The 16916-nt window shown below is 39.4% G+C and overlaps 1 protein-coding gene and 1 pseudogene across 1 annotated transcript; both read left to right on the top strand.

Annotated features, from left to right (window-relative positions):
* The first annotated feature begins 554 nt into the window (after positions 1–554).
* LOC144647596 (uncharacterized) lies at positions 555–7530 on the top strand. The gene is made up of 3 exons (XM_078507378.1): positions 555–630; positions 735–1042; positions 7378–7530. The coding sequence occupies exons 1-3, from the start codon at positions 555–557 to the stop codon at positions 7528–7530; spliced, it is 537 nt and encodes a 178-aa protein (XP_078363504.1).
* A 950-nt stretch (positions 7531–8480) lies between these two features.
* Positions 8481–10204, top strand: LOC144647593 (uncharacterized; annotated as a pseudogene).
* Positions 10205–16916: the final 6712 nt, after the last annotated feature.

Below are 16916 nucleotides of genomic sequence, written 5' to 3'. Positions count from 1 at the left end.
GTTTCACTCCGATTTGCACGCAGTAAGTTCCAATCTGGTTTGCTTGCAGTTAACCTTTATTTTTTTTAGGAAGGGCCGCACTATTTTCAAATTCATAACTTATTTAAAATTTGGCTCATAGACTCATGACTTATTGGCTTATTTACTCATAAAAACTTTAATCTCGTGAAAATTTGCTCTACACTTCAAAAGGAATGACAAATTAATATTCTAAATAAATAAATAATTTACTTAATTGACCAGTCCTCAATCTCATTGTCAATGTGAACAAACTCTGAAACAAATACCGTACCATAACACGGTTAAGAATCGCAACTGGCTGGAGGCAGACCACATTTGGCACATTCAAATGTGTCACCCCTGCGGGACTGGCCAATCAAACGACTTCATTCTTTTGAAGTTTCAGCTGTTTTGAAGAGTTGTTTTTCTTATAAACATGCGGCGCACCTGTACTTAAGTTGATAAAATCCATCAAGAATTACCATTTGAGGTTCAAGTGCGACCGAGGTCTTCGTGGAGAAATTGTATAACAGGGTCACGACCTGGTACGTAATATGAATCTTGTTGTTCTCCATTTCACCAATCTTCTAGTGTTGATCATCTTACTCAACGCTGCAAGAACGTCAAAAGGTATAAATGTTGACTCTGGAACACATTTTGCTTTGACTGTTGTTGATACCTGTTTTACGGCTTTTTGTGATTTCGTGCACGTTGGTTTTTTTTATCAAACACAGGTACGACCAATGTAATTGATGCACGTGGTAAAGGTGTAAGCCGAGATGCTCACAATGGCATTGCTTTTGCCAAATTTAAGGCCCACAAGTTCTCCTACTTAAACATCACAAGTCTTGGTACAGACTATGTCGTTAATGGCCGCGAGTGTGGGCTTGCATGTGTCAACATACCATCGTGTTTCTCCTTTAACCTGGCTGCATTCTCTGATATCAAAGGAAGAATCTTTTGTGAGCTGCTCCCATCTGACAAGTACAACAACTCGGACAAGTTCGTCACAAGCCAGTTTTTTCATCACTTTAGCATTGGGGTAAGTATTGGTGATGTTTAAATAAACTACCATGTATGCAAGGTGTTTTTTTAACACTAATATCTTGTTGCAGCTGCTGTACGTTAATGCATACTTAATGTCTATTTTTAAAGTTTTTAAAATTGTAAAAAAATTCCGTTATTTTTATTTTTTATCGGTTTTATTACTGTCAAGTGTTACCCCCATAAAAGAAAGTCTTACTTACTTACTTACTTACTTACTTACTTACTACTTACATGTCAGAAAGGCACACAGTTACAAGGTTTACGCATTTCGCTTCAATCAAGTCTAAAAAAAGTTGCCAATGTTCACGACTTATTGTAATTTCTTTGCAAATATTACAACTGTTTGGCATTTTTTATCTAAATCACCGGATACACAATAGCTGGTTAGAGAAGATAATAGCTTAGTAGTAGTGTGTCCGTTTATTTAACTTGGTTCATGACAACCTTCAAATAACGGAAAAGACAAACAAAAGGATTTACTTTTTACATTCTCTTCAACTATAGCCAGAAGTTAATGCCGTTCTTAGTGAATGAACCTTATGTAACAGATAATAGAGAGTGTTTTACTACTGAGCTGGACTTGTTGCCAGGCAAACATTTAAATTGTCAACACGATACATTATTCGAAATAATTCTACACAAACAAGTTAAAATAGTTAAATGATAAGAATAATAGCCTTCCTACGGTTACCTCTTCTCATTTGTATTTCAATAATATGCACGAACTGCAACGTCTGACATAGACAAGTTTACGAGATAGAGCGATTTTCACTTGAGTGTCGAAAGTTAATTGCGTTTGCTTTGGTTTTGCATTACTACGATCGGTGATTGGTTTAAAAATCTCGCGCCAATCAGGCCAATCAGAACTAAAACCAAAACCAATCGTGACTCGCTCGCGCACGTTTTCCCGCGCTTCGTACCAGCTACATGTATTTGCTTCGTGTTTTAATTGGTTCACTGGATTGTCTATGTCCTTTGTGATTGGCCAGAGTAATAACTTTGGTTTTGGTTTTACTACACTCAATTGAAAACTGCTCTATTCGTACTTTGGTAAAAGTAATAGGCGCGTGATTTAAAGTGTTAATGTGTGACACGGACACTGCAAACAATATACTTAAAGGTAACATGTAATGACTGGGCTCTAAAAAATAAATATATCTGTTTCTTGTGATTTTATACGAAAGAAAAACGTGGGACCTCTTCGTAAAATTGAAAGAGGTGAGAAAGTCTTTCGGCATCTTTTTCGACTTTTTTTCGTATAATGATTTCGCTTGGTTTTGTTAAATTCAATTGGCTTCAACCGTTTATTCTGAAATTTTGTTTTAAATCGCACTTTCTTGTCAATCTTGAAGAAGAAAAAGCCAGAAACCATGTAATATTCTGTCAGGACAACACGAGAAAAAGTTAGTAATGAATTTTGCGATGAAAAAGAAAATAATTAACAGCGGGGTAGCTGTATTGCAACTATCCCTAGTTGCAAAATACATTGCGCCATGTTTTGATTTGTTTCGTTTTCGATTCAACACGCTCGAAAGTCGTTTCTCGAAAAGTAAGAAACGGATCAAACAAAAAAACCTCTTTCGAAACGTTTTTGTTCCCTGGTTAATAGGAATCTCCCGCGAAAAATCCCGGTGTAGTCCTAGATATTTACATAGTTAGCTACGAAAGCGCTGTGAAATATATAATATCTACAAAAAATATACCAGGGATGGCGCATCTGCGATGGAAGGATGTTTCTCCTGAACCACCGTACAGGTTTGATCAAGAGGATTTTTTTAGGTGCTGGACAGAAAAAATTATTTAGTACACACGTATTTTGATATTCACCTTTGTACCTCCGAGGGCTACCTACTTACTTAACTTCTTCGGGCCCCGCAGGATGCTTGCGGCCATTCAAAATAGCTTCCCACTCCTCTCGATCTTTCGCAGCTGCTGTTGCTCCCGCTAACGAATTCCATCCCATCTCTTTTCGCTCCCTCTCCACGCTTCTCCTCCAGGTCATTTGCGGTCTGTTCCGTCATTTTTTGCCTTCTGGTGTCCAGTCCAGTGAAGTTCTGGCAATGCTATTGACACCTCTTCGTACCACGTGCCCGATCCTTCTCCATATTCGTATCTTTATCATTACAGATAATGGCCGTGTGTTGGTCTGATGATATAATTCCTCGTTTGTTATTTGATTTGGACAGAAACTTTTAGTGTTTTTCTTGCGCATTTCTTGTGAAAGGCATCCAGTTTGTTAATGTATTCGGTGCTGGTTCTCCACGTCTCTGCCCCGTTCAGTAGGACGGCCACTACACTGGAGTTAAATATGCGCAGCTTGGGTTTAAGGCTGTACTAGGATGATTTCCATATGGGGTGTAGAGCAGCAAGAGTATCTATTGCAAGGGCCAGTCTTCGCTTGATGTCTGCCGCCGTTCCACCTTGTTTCTCTAGCATTGCACCAAGGTATGGGAATGCTTTGACGTCTTTCAGTTGGTTACCTTCAACAGCGATGGGATTGCTCTTTTTGCAATTCAGGCGCATCGCCTTGGTTTTGCTGGGGTTAATGCTAAGCCAAACAACCTTACCCGTATGGTGGAGGCGGGATGTCTTTTCCTGCATGTCGCTATGTCTGTTGCTAAGGGAGCCATATAATCTGCCAAGTCCAGATCTTCTAGAACGGTGGTGGGGTTCTACTCTGGGTGCCAGAGGTATATTTTGCACTGCTTCCGGTGTCGGCCACCGAAAAGTAATCCGCCGCGCTCGAGAAAAATCCCCTGGTACCCAGGGTAGTGAGGTTCCAACGCAGTCCTCTTTTTTATCAAGCGTTTTTCTCATGACCCAATCAATTATGATCACGAAGACGAAGCCAGACATGACACAGCCCTGCTTCACAACTCATCTCACCTCAGACAAGTCTGGTATTCTTTTGCCCCCGAGGACGCAGCTTGAGCTCTGACAGTACAAATCTCTGATGACGTTGATGAACATGCTAGGAATGCCGAGTTCCTGCATGATGGCCCATAGCTTCTCTCTCCTGAAGCTATCAGAGGCTTTAATTTCCTGAAGTCAACGAAGTTCGTTTTAACGGGGGCCTGACTGTCATTCGAATTCCATACACTGCTCAAGGATGTTTCTGAGTGTGAATATCTGTTCCGTTGTACGTTCCCTCTCCTTGTGTGAATCCAGCCTGTTCTTGAAGCAGCTTCTCGTCTTCTCGCCTTTTTAATTCTGTTAATTAGAATTCTGCTGAAAATCTTCCATGGCACTGATAGCAGAGATAAACCACGTTAGTTGTCACATATGGTAAAATTCCCTTCCTTTGGGATTTTCACAATGAGCGATCTTTCAGTCAGATGGGACTTTCTGCTCCGCCATGATCTTGTTGAAGAGCTTATGGAGCTTCTTGATTGCGGTTTCTTGTGTGCACTTAAGCATTTCTGCACTGATGGAGTCCATTCCTGGGCTTTTCTTGTCCTTTAGTCGTAAAATGACACCACTAATCTGAGCTTCCGATATTTCTGATGTTGGTATTTCTGGTAGCAACCGGGCCAATGTTTCTTGACATATCAGATCTTGCAGAGTCTACGTTGAGGACTACATCAAAATGCTCCTTCCGTCTTTCATTTCCTCTACATTCATTAGCAGCTTCCCACGCTTGTGTCTCTTTTTGCCTGGATAGTCTGCTGGTCAGCCGGTAGAGGTCACCGATGTTGTTGCCCCCACCTAGCCGCACTTTCCACTTCTTCTGCAATGTTTTCCACCATTCGTCTCTTGTCTGCCCGTGTACTCGCTTTTACCTCCTTATCTTTTTTCCTGCTCTTTCAGTCGCTTAGATCTGACTCGTCCAAGTTGCTCTTTGATCTGCTTTCTCTCGTCCGTTTTCCTGTATGTTTCGGAAATAATCTAGTCAGACTTGATCCCTCTTCTGTCTCCGAGGACAGCCTCTGCACTCTCATTATATACATTCTTCAACTGCAACCAGCTATTCTCAATACTGTCATCCTCATTACCGTCGTCCTCATTGTTGGCCAATACTTCGAATCTGTTTCAGACTTCAATGTGGAACTGCTATTTGACTTGCTGGTCCCTGAGGTTTATTGTGTCATATATTTTACACCCTCTCCTTCTCTTTCTCTTAGCTCTGCATAATTTCAGCATAACCTTTACCAGTACAAAAAAATAATGTTCGCTGCTGGCATTCGGCCCTCTCATCGCTCTGGTGTCGAGCAGAGAACTCCTGTACTTTCCATTGACTATGATGTGGTCAATCTGGTTACGATCGTGGCCATTTGGTGAGATCCAGGTAAACGTGTGAATATCTCTGTGCTTAAAAAGTGTTCCACTGGTGTTAAGGTCATTCAGTGCGCGTAATTCTGCCAGCCGCTCACCATTCTCATTCATCGTTCCTTTTCCTTGCCTTCCCATGACTCTCTCCCATCCTTCGTTGTCTTCGCCTACTTAAGCATTTGCGTCCACCATGATGATCGGCATGTCATGCCTGGGTGTTCTTTCCACTTCTTTTTGCAGCTTTCGTAGAATTCATTCTTCGTTCCATCTTCCGCGTCATTAGCTGGTACGCGAAAATCGTGAATTGAATCTAGCACTCATAATCCTGTCATTGACCGGGTTCCATCTTAGCAGTGCTATTCTTGCTTCTTTCTTCCGGACTAGATAGATAGATAGATAGATAGATAGATAGATAGTTTATTAATACAACTTCGCAACCTAAAAGGTTGAATTATGTCATATTTACAAATTTATAAACTATAAAAACTAACGATAAAATGTAAAAATATTTAAAGAACTATACAAGAGTGATTAAAATCCAAACTTAAGTACATTAGAGACAATAAAACTATTTCTAAATCTATTAGTCTTAAAAACAGGGTTAAACTGGCGTGACTTTCTGAGGTTATAACTACTAAGATTCCGTGGGGGCAGAGACTAGACCCAATCCTTTCTGATCTCTACCTCTGATCCAGAAAACAAGATGTTTACAACTGCACTGGTCTACAGTACCCCAAACCCAGTCCATCTCGTTTCACTCAGTCCGATTATGGCCAGTGTATACTTCCTGAACTCATTCACTACCTTGGCTGTTTTGCCCACCTGGTTCGACTTTCAAATGTTCCAGCAGCCAACTCTAAGAAATGAACTTGGTGAAGTCCGAGATGCAGTTGACAATATGATCAGGATTCTGAATTCCTCTCTTCTTTCTCCAAAAGCTGTTCTACTTGCAGCTTCGGGATTCCAAGATAGGAAATCGCCTTTGGGTGTGCTGCATGTTGCCTGTCTGCATACGTTCGTGGATCGTGCTAATTTTGACATGATTTCCGTTATCAGACTTCTATTTTACTGTGTAGGGTGATTGGCCCTACGCCAAACCCCCAACCTGGAGGGCCAGGGACTATCTTTTCGTCTGGCTTCTACTCTTTGACTTGCCCGGGCGGCATGATTGAATCTGCCAGGGATATTGCAATCCCAGCCGGTGTAGCTCTCGGGGTCATGGAAGCACACAAGCTCCCCTACCACTTCAAAGCGACAGTCCGCGAGGGGATCCTCCGAGGGCTATGTTACTTTAAAGGTATTCAGGAAATTATGACTAACGTTCTGATGTTTGGTCACTTGACTTGACGTCCTTATAGTAACCACGATTTGACACGCTGTTCCACCCGAATTCGGATTTTTTTTCTCGTTTAGATTTCGGTTTTAATGGAGTTTTTGTTATGTTTCTTTAAATATCTTTTGCTTAATAACGTATTTTCGACGTTTTGCAATTTGATTTTCATGGAAAAACTTTGTTTTATGAGATGGTGAAGGCAAATCAAAGATTGCGGATTTTGTAATTAATGACATCATACGTGCGATATAAAGTGACCAAATATTTTTAAATGCTTTAGATACCAGACAAGTTTCAAATTTCCATAACAGCTTAGATACTTTTGAAGATAAAGAGAGGAGGGGTGCTTTCTTTAGGCCCAGCCTAAATAAATATCAAACGTCTTGCTTGCTGTAGCCATTGGTCACCCTGCTGGAACACAAACAATTACAGATCTGTTCAGGTATAGTCGGGAGCCACCTTAACCTCTTTAGAGAAGAGTACACCGCAAATTGGTAAAAGACACCTCCAGATTTCGTTGTGGCATAGTAAACAAGTACGCGTTGACGAAGAGTATCTGATTTTCAGGGCAAATTTCAGGGCTTGGACAGGATACCACTTAGTACCTTTTCTAGGCCATTTGCTTCTATTGCTTTTGTTGATACGAGTTTGAAAAATGTTATATGGACATGTGCATGTCTCCTGGATATATCTCGTAATCTAACACGAAGATTTCTTTTCTCTCTTAGTCTTTATGCATGACTGGACCATGCAAGAACAATGGAACTTGTTTACCCCTTTATGAGAAGAACAGCCATGTTTGCCTTTGCACGCCAGGATACACGGGAAGCGAATGCGAAAGAGGCAAGTTTAAAATCTCATTACTTTCTTTAATTCGGTAGGCTGCTGGATAAGGCGCTGAACTTCAGGTTGGGCGACCCGCCGTCATTGATAAACGATCAACATGAGAAACACTTTTAAAAAGTTTAAGAGAATTCTTCGTAAGAAAATTCAAGGCGGCGCCAGCTCTTAACCACTTCCGTGGGTAAGGTATATTTGAGCAATTACAACATTGCCACTAGAAATATGATCAGTTTCCTACTGTACCGCTACAATGTTTCTATTTCTTGATTCCAAAATAAATGTGTCTCGCGCCTGAAATATTTGAATTAATTCAGTACCACGTGACTATGAAACAATTTATAACGCCGGTGCGTCAGATACAAGAGAACTCCAGTCCGCTATCACCAATAGATGCCCCCTGGATGGCAATTTTCTAAAAAAAATCATTGTTACCCCTTCCGTTCTACCTAACAGGGAAATATGTTAACATTTTAAAAAAAAAAAAAAATTTCCGTTGAGCCTTCTTAGGTAAGTTACGAAAGTACCTTAAAGGTGATTGATTATTCATAGACACACACACGCAAAGGCAGTGTATGTGAGGTTTTAGACTGCTTTTGCGTGTGTGTGTTTGTGAATAATCAATCACCTTATTGTAATCGTACAGTCTATACTTTATTTATCCACACAGTCGACGAATGCTCAAGCAGTCCCTGTTTAAGCGGAAGTTTGTGTTCTCTCCAGGCTAACGGGTATGTTTGTACCTGTCAAGCTGGTTTCACGGGAGCTGACTGTGATACGGGTACTAAAATTAAAATATTGACAAATAGATATTCGAATTATATGCCCGGCATGCATGGGCGCAATGTTATTATCAGAGCAGAGCGGGCGAGACTATCATCGGAAAGAGAGTTGAGTTGTAAAATGTTGCAGGGTTTAATCAAGAAAGGGATTTTGGGTCGGAAAAATTGTATGTGCATAGCAGATCAGAACACATTAAAAGCACGACGATATGAATCATAAAGTAAGTCAGGCTACTGCCATCAAATGAAGTTGAACGTTACTAGAACTGTGTTTCTGATATACTGTGTCAGCATAAAATACAAAACGAGCTCTTCATCATCATCATTTGTGCATTAAAGTTTTTTCGGATTTTAACTGCTCTCTAGAGGACTGAAATGCAATTATACTTTTTGATATATATTTTTTAAATGATTGCACATCTTTTATAAAAGTACTCATTTCTTTAATTGTGCCATGCTTGTTCGATACTGAGCAAGGTCACTTACTACAACATGCCCGACCTCATTGCATAGGTATTATTGTTGATTTTTACGCAGATATCAACGAGTGTTCGAGTAATCCCTGTTTAAACGGAGGGGCGTGTGTTGACCAGGTTAACGGATATATTTGTAGCTGTCAGGCTGGATACACAGGAGCTGACTGTAAAAGTGGTGAGTACAACATTCAACAAATAAATTTCAGTTAGCCATTCAAAAGCGGTCGGGCACCTTCGGGCCTTTGGGGGAACGACTGGGTCAGGGTTGCGGTAACATTTTTGCCCCCCAAAAGGGAATACTTTGAAAGCCGGATAAAAATCGCAAACAAACCGGAAAACAAAACACACATTACAATACAAGAATATTTATATAGCGCTTATCCATTTAAGTGCTAAACGCTTTACAATAGTCGCATTTTTTTGTGTGATTTTCGTGGTGCGTAATAACTTTTTTAAATGTTGTTTCACTGTTATTGTCTCTTCAAGATAATCCATCTAGTTAGAAAATATCTTGCAGTCCACATTCGTGAACGAGGGAGAAAAAATCCTGCCTACAGGTCTGCTGGAAAAGTAACACATAAGAGTAGCTTAATCATTTTTATCTTTGGTAGATAAATCTTTATTCTGGAAATACAGTGGAAAACCGTTAATACGGACATTTATTATATGGCAAAGCCAGTCTTAGGCAAATCCGAGCGTTCTAATTGGTCCTTTCTTGATCGGGATTTTGCCATACGGACCGTTTCCATAAAAACGGTCCGAGCCGTGTATTTTTTCGAAAGCCGGCAAATTCAAATTTCCAACTAAACCTGCGAAAAGAAAACGTGTACTCTCATTCTTCGCAAAGAAACTACCGAACAGATTGATATTTTACAGAGCTTACAACGTGGACGAAGAAAACGAATATTCACCAAGCAAATTTCAACCGAATTATCTTAAAGATTGGGAAACTTCTGATGTGGAAACTTAAACAGGCATCACCGAAAGCCAGGAGGCCATATAGACGATTTTATAAAAGAACGGAAAACTATAAACACAAATAAGAAGACGGCTACTGAAATGAAATCTCTTCCCCGCTACATTGAAGGTACGTGAAGGTAATTGTATGACAAATGAAAGATTTGATAGCCTACCTGCTTCCGAGCTTGACCAACTTTCCGTCCAAGCACACGAAGCAAAAAAAGGAGAAGAGTACGAGCAAGCAGCAATTTCCAGTTTTCAGCGAAGCATACAACGATACCTATTCATATCCATTCAACATACTCAACGACTCTGAGTATGAAAAATCGAGAAGAGTACTAGTTGCGAAGTGCCAGTCACTAGTTCACAAGTACGGCGAAGGAAAGAAGCCGCAAGCCGCTCAGGCGATTGATGAAGACGACGAAGTCGAAGATGCTCTTTTTGAAGCGGGAGAATTAAGCGACTCCAATCCAGTAGGCATTATAAAACCAAATTGATTGCAAGGCTGGTACAACGGCAGGAGGGCAAGATTTATTGGCCAATATTTCAACTAGCAGAGCTAGTCTTCTTCAGGGCCAGTGCTAGAGTGACGTCTGGTACGAGCATTTCTTGAACAAGAGATCCGGCAGCAGAGAAGCCAAGCAGTTTTTTCTTCGTTGCGTGGTCCCCTGCATCCAAAGTGTTCCAGTAGGCAATTCATAGAACTGTCTTGTGCTTTTTTTTGTAAATTAACCCTTACACTTCGGTTTACAAGCCAGAGACGAAAGCCGAAAGTTACGCTGGGGAGCTGAGAACTGTCAGGAGGAATTAATCAATATTTAGGGAAATTATCATAAAATAGGACCTTTGCACTTTTAGAGTTAGTTTTACCAGGAAACTGTGCAAATATGAGTTTTGTAGGCAAACAGCGATTTATATGCTTAAGTAAATTACTTTTGTACTTAAATAAATAATCGCGCGTGTAAGTTGTCGCTGTTTAAACAAAGGTTGTATTCAAGAGAAAAATATAAAAGAAGTTAATTTCAATTTTCGTTTTGTCCATTACCGAAAACAATTCGAATTTAGACAGCTTTCTAGGTTGAATATACATTCGACAGATGTATCTTTTTGTTTTAGCTTTTGTTCATAATTGAGTTTGGTTAGTTTACGATTTCAAATAAGCCGACTCTATTCAATCCTGTTTTTAGTTTAAAATACTTCTAATTGAATTTTATTTAGCTGTACTTTAGTCTACAAACTCGTCAGCTGAACTTATTCACTTTGCTTTTGTGTTGTAAGCTGACTTTGCTCAGCCTTCTTTCAATTGTACTTTGTATGATGCAATAAGGTTTAGCGTTAGTATATATAGAGTGCTGTTATCATTGTAAAGTCGATTTACATCTCGTGGAGTTACAGGGAAGATTTACGCCGAGACGAAGAATAAACCTGTGAAGTCCAAGTTCTTGTGTCCTGATTCCAGTGTAGCAGATTCCTCGGTACTTTGGAACCCGTGACAAGTTCCTCTCTCGCAGCAAGCGTGGTTGCTCTGAGCTATCCCCAGTTCAGTCCGTTCAGTCCAATTAGCCGACAGTTTCAGCCGAAGAAAGGCCTCTCATCGCCCATTCACCCGTTAAAGAGTTTTGAGCAACAAATCCCGTGTCACAGACGCAAAACCCGTTGTCACAGAACTCCAACGCAGAATGATGGCCAAGAAACCTCAGTTTGGTTAGCCGAGCGGCCTTCTGGCTTTCAGTGATGCCTGTTTCAGTTTCTACATCAGAACTTTTCCGATCTTTAGAATAATAAAATCCGCTTGGTAAATATTCGTCTTCTTCGTCACGATCAATAAATTTGTTTTCAAACTTGTGGTAGCTTATTCTTTCTGAGTTCCTCGGTTACGCTTAGCAACGAGCGGACAAGTAGGGTTTGGCTGGGAATGCAAAGGAACTAGGAACCAGTAGAGTTCCCCCCGGAAACGAATGTGGGGACCCGACTGAGGGGGTAGGTGCTTGGACGGTTGCTATGGGAACCGTCTTCATTGCCCACTTTATGTAAACTATTGCCTAAAACAAGGGTTAATTTGGTGCACCCCGCATTACTCTCGTGTACACATTAAAATAACCACATGTACATTTAACTTCACTGAACAATTTTCTGAAAGTAATTTTTATTATTTGGCACTGCCAAGGGAAAAGAATGCTCTGAGATCAAACCGGACATAATTGTGCCTTTTTATGAAAGTTAAGTTAAGGTATGAAAATATGTTAACGTCTGTAATTATAGAAAACTGGATCCAGATGACCCCATCTTCAGTTTGCTTTTCGGCCAGAGATGATACTTATGGAGCATTTACAATTCCAACTCCGGGAAATATCATCACCTTCAAACTAACATACGTGAACGGTTCCGTAAACTGTGATGCAAGTGGAGACTATCTGTCCAGATGGGGCTGTAATTGGCCAGGATTCACACCATACACAATGGGAGTTTACATCACTGATACCAACAAAAATCGCCTTATGCCAGCAAATAGCATTTACAAGCGCGGGGGAATTATCTGCCAATGGGAGTATTACTACCTTCCATGGGCTACGACAGAAGACGACGAACTCCGCTTCGATGACTTCTCCCCCTCGTTGTCCGTGTCAGCTGGCCAAGAATACCAGGTCTGGTTTATTGAGGATTTGAGTGGATGCAGTGAGGTGGGCAACGGATTCGAACAAACTTGTGCTGAGGTGTACGGTTTGTACGAGTGATTTCCAGTGGATGTATTGTCCATGCTGCATGTAGATACCTTCTCGATAACTTTGTTATCGTACTTATCGGTATCGGTGTTTTTCGGAAAATATACCTCTAGTGATATTTCAAATGACTTGCTATAGTTTGGGTATTTCGAGAAAGGAACCAGATCTGAATCCCAACATAAAAAAATTATCATCGTTAATTAGAAGAAACTCAGATCAGAGTGTTCTATTGGAAATCCGCAAATCTGTTTGCTCTCATTTTTTTCCATAGCACAAGCATAAGCACAAGCATAAGTACAAACACAAGCATAAGCACAAGCATAGACATAAGCATAAGCGCGTAAGAATAACGAGCGCACTAATTCTACTTATACTATCCTCACCATGAAGCATAAGGAAGCACAAGAAAAACGAATAATTTTATTTTTTGTGCTTATTTTTATTCCTTCTATGCATAAGCACAAGAAGGATAAAGCGCTTTCGGTTTAGAAATACCTAATAATGTAGGCTCTTTACAGGGTCTCCTAAAACAATTAAATAACTCGTCCTCGTTTTCTAATTGTTAACCCTTAACATGCTAAGCACGGATTATTCCGGGATTTGGAGGAATGGCCATTCTGCCACTTATGTCGTCACCAATTTAAACGTCAGCAGATTTTTGTGATTTGTATCTTATAGAGCTTGGATAGATCTTTCCACAGGACTGTCCATCTTCAATATTGACTGCATTCCGACAGAGCTAATCGAAAAAAACGTGATCAGTTTTTGGTGTAAAATTGGTGCTAAAACAGGCCAAAATACCCGTACTTGATCATGATCTCTTTTCCACGGTTTTCCATTGATTCAGACCAAAACTTTTCAGGCCAGTAGAAGGGGTGCACAGAGTAAAAGATAGAGTGAATAAGAATGCGGAGAAAAACGAAAAGGAAAGGAGCAAGGAAAAACGGTTCAGCAAAAACAAAATAGTTCAAATGTTGGCTTATGCGTATGCGCCAAAGTAAAATATTGTACATTTTTACGTGGAAGTTTCATCAAAATCTTCCTGCATTGTCAGAAAGTGCATTTTTAGCAAATTTAGAGACATTTTGGACCGTACAGCCAAGAAAATCGATTATTATACATTATAATTACTTTGAAACATGTGATTGGTCGAGAGCATTCAGTCAATATACAGAAGCATGTGAACTTGACATGATAACCCAATATCTGCAGCAGATATTGGGTTATCATGTCGAGTTCAAAGTCCGCCTAGTTTTCAAGCCCCTCGTCCGTGTAGTGCTGTCAAACTTTTGAAAATATGGCTGAGCGATTCGCCTCCGTTTCCGAAGAGGAATTGAAATTTTTGATCGAGAATAAAGATTTTAAAAACACCAAGAGAACAACAAAAACAAGTGTAAAAATTCTGAATGATTATTTGAGGGAGAAGAACTTGGAGGAACCACAAGATAAAACCGCTTTGGCCAATGTTCTGACAAAGTTTTACGCCGGCGCTAGAAAAAGTGATGGCAAATTGTTTGAAAACGTATAATAAAACAATTATTGAATTCGGTTTTCGCATGATATCGGGAATTATCAAAACCTCGTGTCTGTGTTATCTGCCTCAGCCTTCGGCTTCGGCAGATAACACAGACCTCGGTTTTGATAATTCACGATATCATGCTCAACCTCATCCAATAATTGCTTATTAACGGTTAAAAAACGCGTTTTTGGGAATAATTTCAGCATATTAAGGGTTAAACAGCTAGTACAAGGCAAATATTGTGCCTGATTTGCAGAACTCAGTGCTGCAAACGATTTCATCAAGATTCCATTTTGAAGCATTACAGTATTCATTTTTTGTCAGCCATTCACAGCATAGTTTGACAATGTCTAAAGACTTAATTCACAATGCCCACATTTTTGCACACGCTTTACAACAGAAACGTCCGCCAAACTGCACTGAGCTGTTTAGAAAGGTTGAATTGTTACAGTTACCATATTTGGAAACTATAATAGCACTGTACGAATAGTTATTTATTATTTGTATGACTACCACGTAATTTCTTAAAATGTGTAATAGTAGAGTAACCAAGTTTGGTATTTTACAGACAGATTTACAACATGTGTTATTCTAAACACTTGTTGCTCCATTGGGTAGTTTTCACGGGAATCTTCCGTTAATCAATTATTAAATGGCAATTTTACAAAATAAAGGAGAACATTCATAAAGAGTGCTCTCGCAAAACTCTTCAGGATTTAAAAGGTTTTGAAGTCAAATAATTCATGTCAGTCAGATCAGATCCAAATGACCCTGGTTTGTCTCCGCCAGGTGCGCTGGGTTCTTACATTTTAATTACCCACACAAATGAACGAAAACAGCGTCGTTCTCTTAAATTATCATCGGCAAATGTTTAAAAAGTCCAATCTAAGGAAAGTGACTCATTTAATTAAACGCAATAGCCTTGTTCTGTAACTGCACTACCTCAGATAACTCGTATTTAATTTTTGTGTAAATAATATTTGCTACAATCTACGTGGACTAAATGATAATAATGTTGTTGTTGTTAAAGTAGATTTTATCAATTTTAAGAGTAGTTTTGATCGAATGTTTTTTAACAAAATAGGTTTAGGGGTTTGTGCGTGTAGTATAAGTATAAATATAATGTTCATTTAAAACTTGTTGTAGAAAACGCCACCTTGTACCTCCTAATTTGTATATCATGAGTACCAAAAACTATTCCACGTTTCATTTCATTGGTTGAAAACGAACGGATAATGGAACATTTAAGTTAAGGTTTTCTTATAGCTAGTTATGTCAAGATATTTGTTCAGTTTTATAATATATAGATCGTTTCTTTTGCTTTTGCTAAAAGAAACAGGATCACGTTCGTCTTGGTTTGGACGCATTCTGTCCAGTCACAGCGGAGTTTGGTACCAAAACGTACGGTTTTGAAGTTACTTTAAGCTGAACGAATCTCAGAATTTCGGTTCGAGTCGTTATTCACTGATTATACTCAGAATCAATTGGAAGCGCGGCTTCGAGAGTCAAAGGCACCGCTGTATTTAACCTCGTTTTCCTCATTTCTAAAGAATCTACTACTTGGCCAATCACAACTGGTGGTGTTAGATCTTAAGAATTAAGTGACGGCTTATCTGAGAAAGATGACCAATCTTAACTGTCTCAGGCTAACTAAATCTGTTTTGTTCCCACAGCAAATAGCGTACAAAACCGTACGTGTACCGCAAGTTTGTCCCCCCTACTTACTTGTACATATATTTAATCATTTTACCTCTGCTATATCTACCTGTTTTATGTCACGTTCATCGTTTTCTTCATTTGACGTTTTATTCAAGTTTTTAAAAAAGAAATAAAAATAGATCCTAAATCTATGCATTTTGTCCTTCATATATTATTCTGTTCCTCGTCGTGGGAAGGTGACCTCATTTAAGGAGGGAATAACATGTTGAAACATATTAAATCGATTTCATAGAGTTTTTTGATGTGTTGATAAAATGAGTTAAAAACTTATACATGTGATATAGTGTTCTTTAAAGTTTGTTGTATGGACAAAAAAGCTACCTTGCCACTCTAATTCTTTCACGAACTTAATTAAGTTTTACCAACTTTTCCCACGTTTAATTTTTATAGTGTTAGAAAATATCCTCGTTGGGCACCAATCTAATTACTTCTTCTTAATAAAACACCATTGATACTGACACAGATAGAGTTACGTGTGCTTTGGTGAACTTTTTACAGTGAGGACACTTAAGGGATGCGCACAAAGTAGCGTGCATCTCATATATATAAGCGTTCAGTCTTGGACATATCTGTCATTTGTCGTTAGCATTTTTTGTTAGCCTTTCCGCCGGATTACTTTGATAACTTGAACTTTTTTTCAGCAAGTGTTTTGTCAGTGATGTTAGAATGGCAAGGTCTTGTAATTGTCGAATTGTAGTTGTTTCATTTAAAAGAGACAATTTGTACGATGAGTTAAGTAACTATAGTGTATTTGCTTGTAAAGTAACTCTCAGCCTGAACTTTCTACGTTGGCCGTATACCTGAAAGAACTGGAAAAACTTTGTTTTCCGTTACAAACGGACAATGAAACATTTTAACTAAGGTTAACCAAGTTACGCGAAAATATTTATTCAGCCTTGTAATATAGATTTGTTCCAATTTGTTTCCGCCTAATGAAATAAGGATCGCGTTCGTTTTGACTTAATTTCGACCCATTTTGTCCACCCATATGCAGTGATTGGTACCAAAACGTACAGTTTAAGAAATACTTTTCAATGGCCGAGCCCAGAATTACAGATGGAGTCGTTGTTTTCTTAATTTCTACTTAGAATTCTAAGGAAGACGCCGCTGGTTCTAAACACCTTTGCATATTGCTAAAGAATATGCAAATTGCCAATCACAGCTGCATGGCGTGGACGGATGATGTGGTACGATTGTGCGCATCAGTTTTTGCGTACGACAGTCAGTTAGTTGTGTGAAGTTGGTCGA

The sequence above is a fragment of the Oculina patagonica genome, chromosome 3, assembly GCF_052425735.1.
Source record: "Oculina patagonica isolate OP01 chromosome 3, crgOcupat, whole genome shotgun sequence".
NCBI lineage: Eukaryota > Metazoa > Cnidaria > Anthozoa > Scleractinia > Oculinidae > Oculina > Oculina patagonica.
Note: the sequence above shows the minus strand (reverse complement) of the source record. Positions and strands in the feature narration are given on the sequence as shown.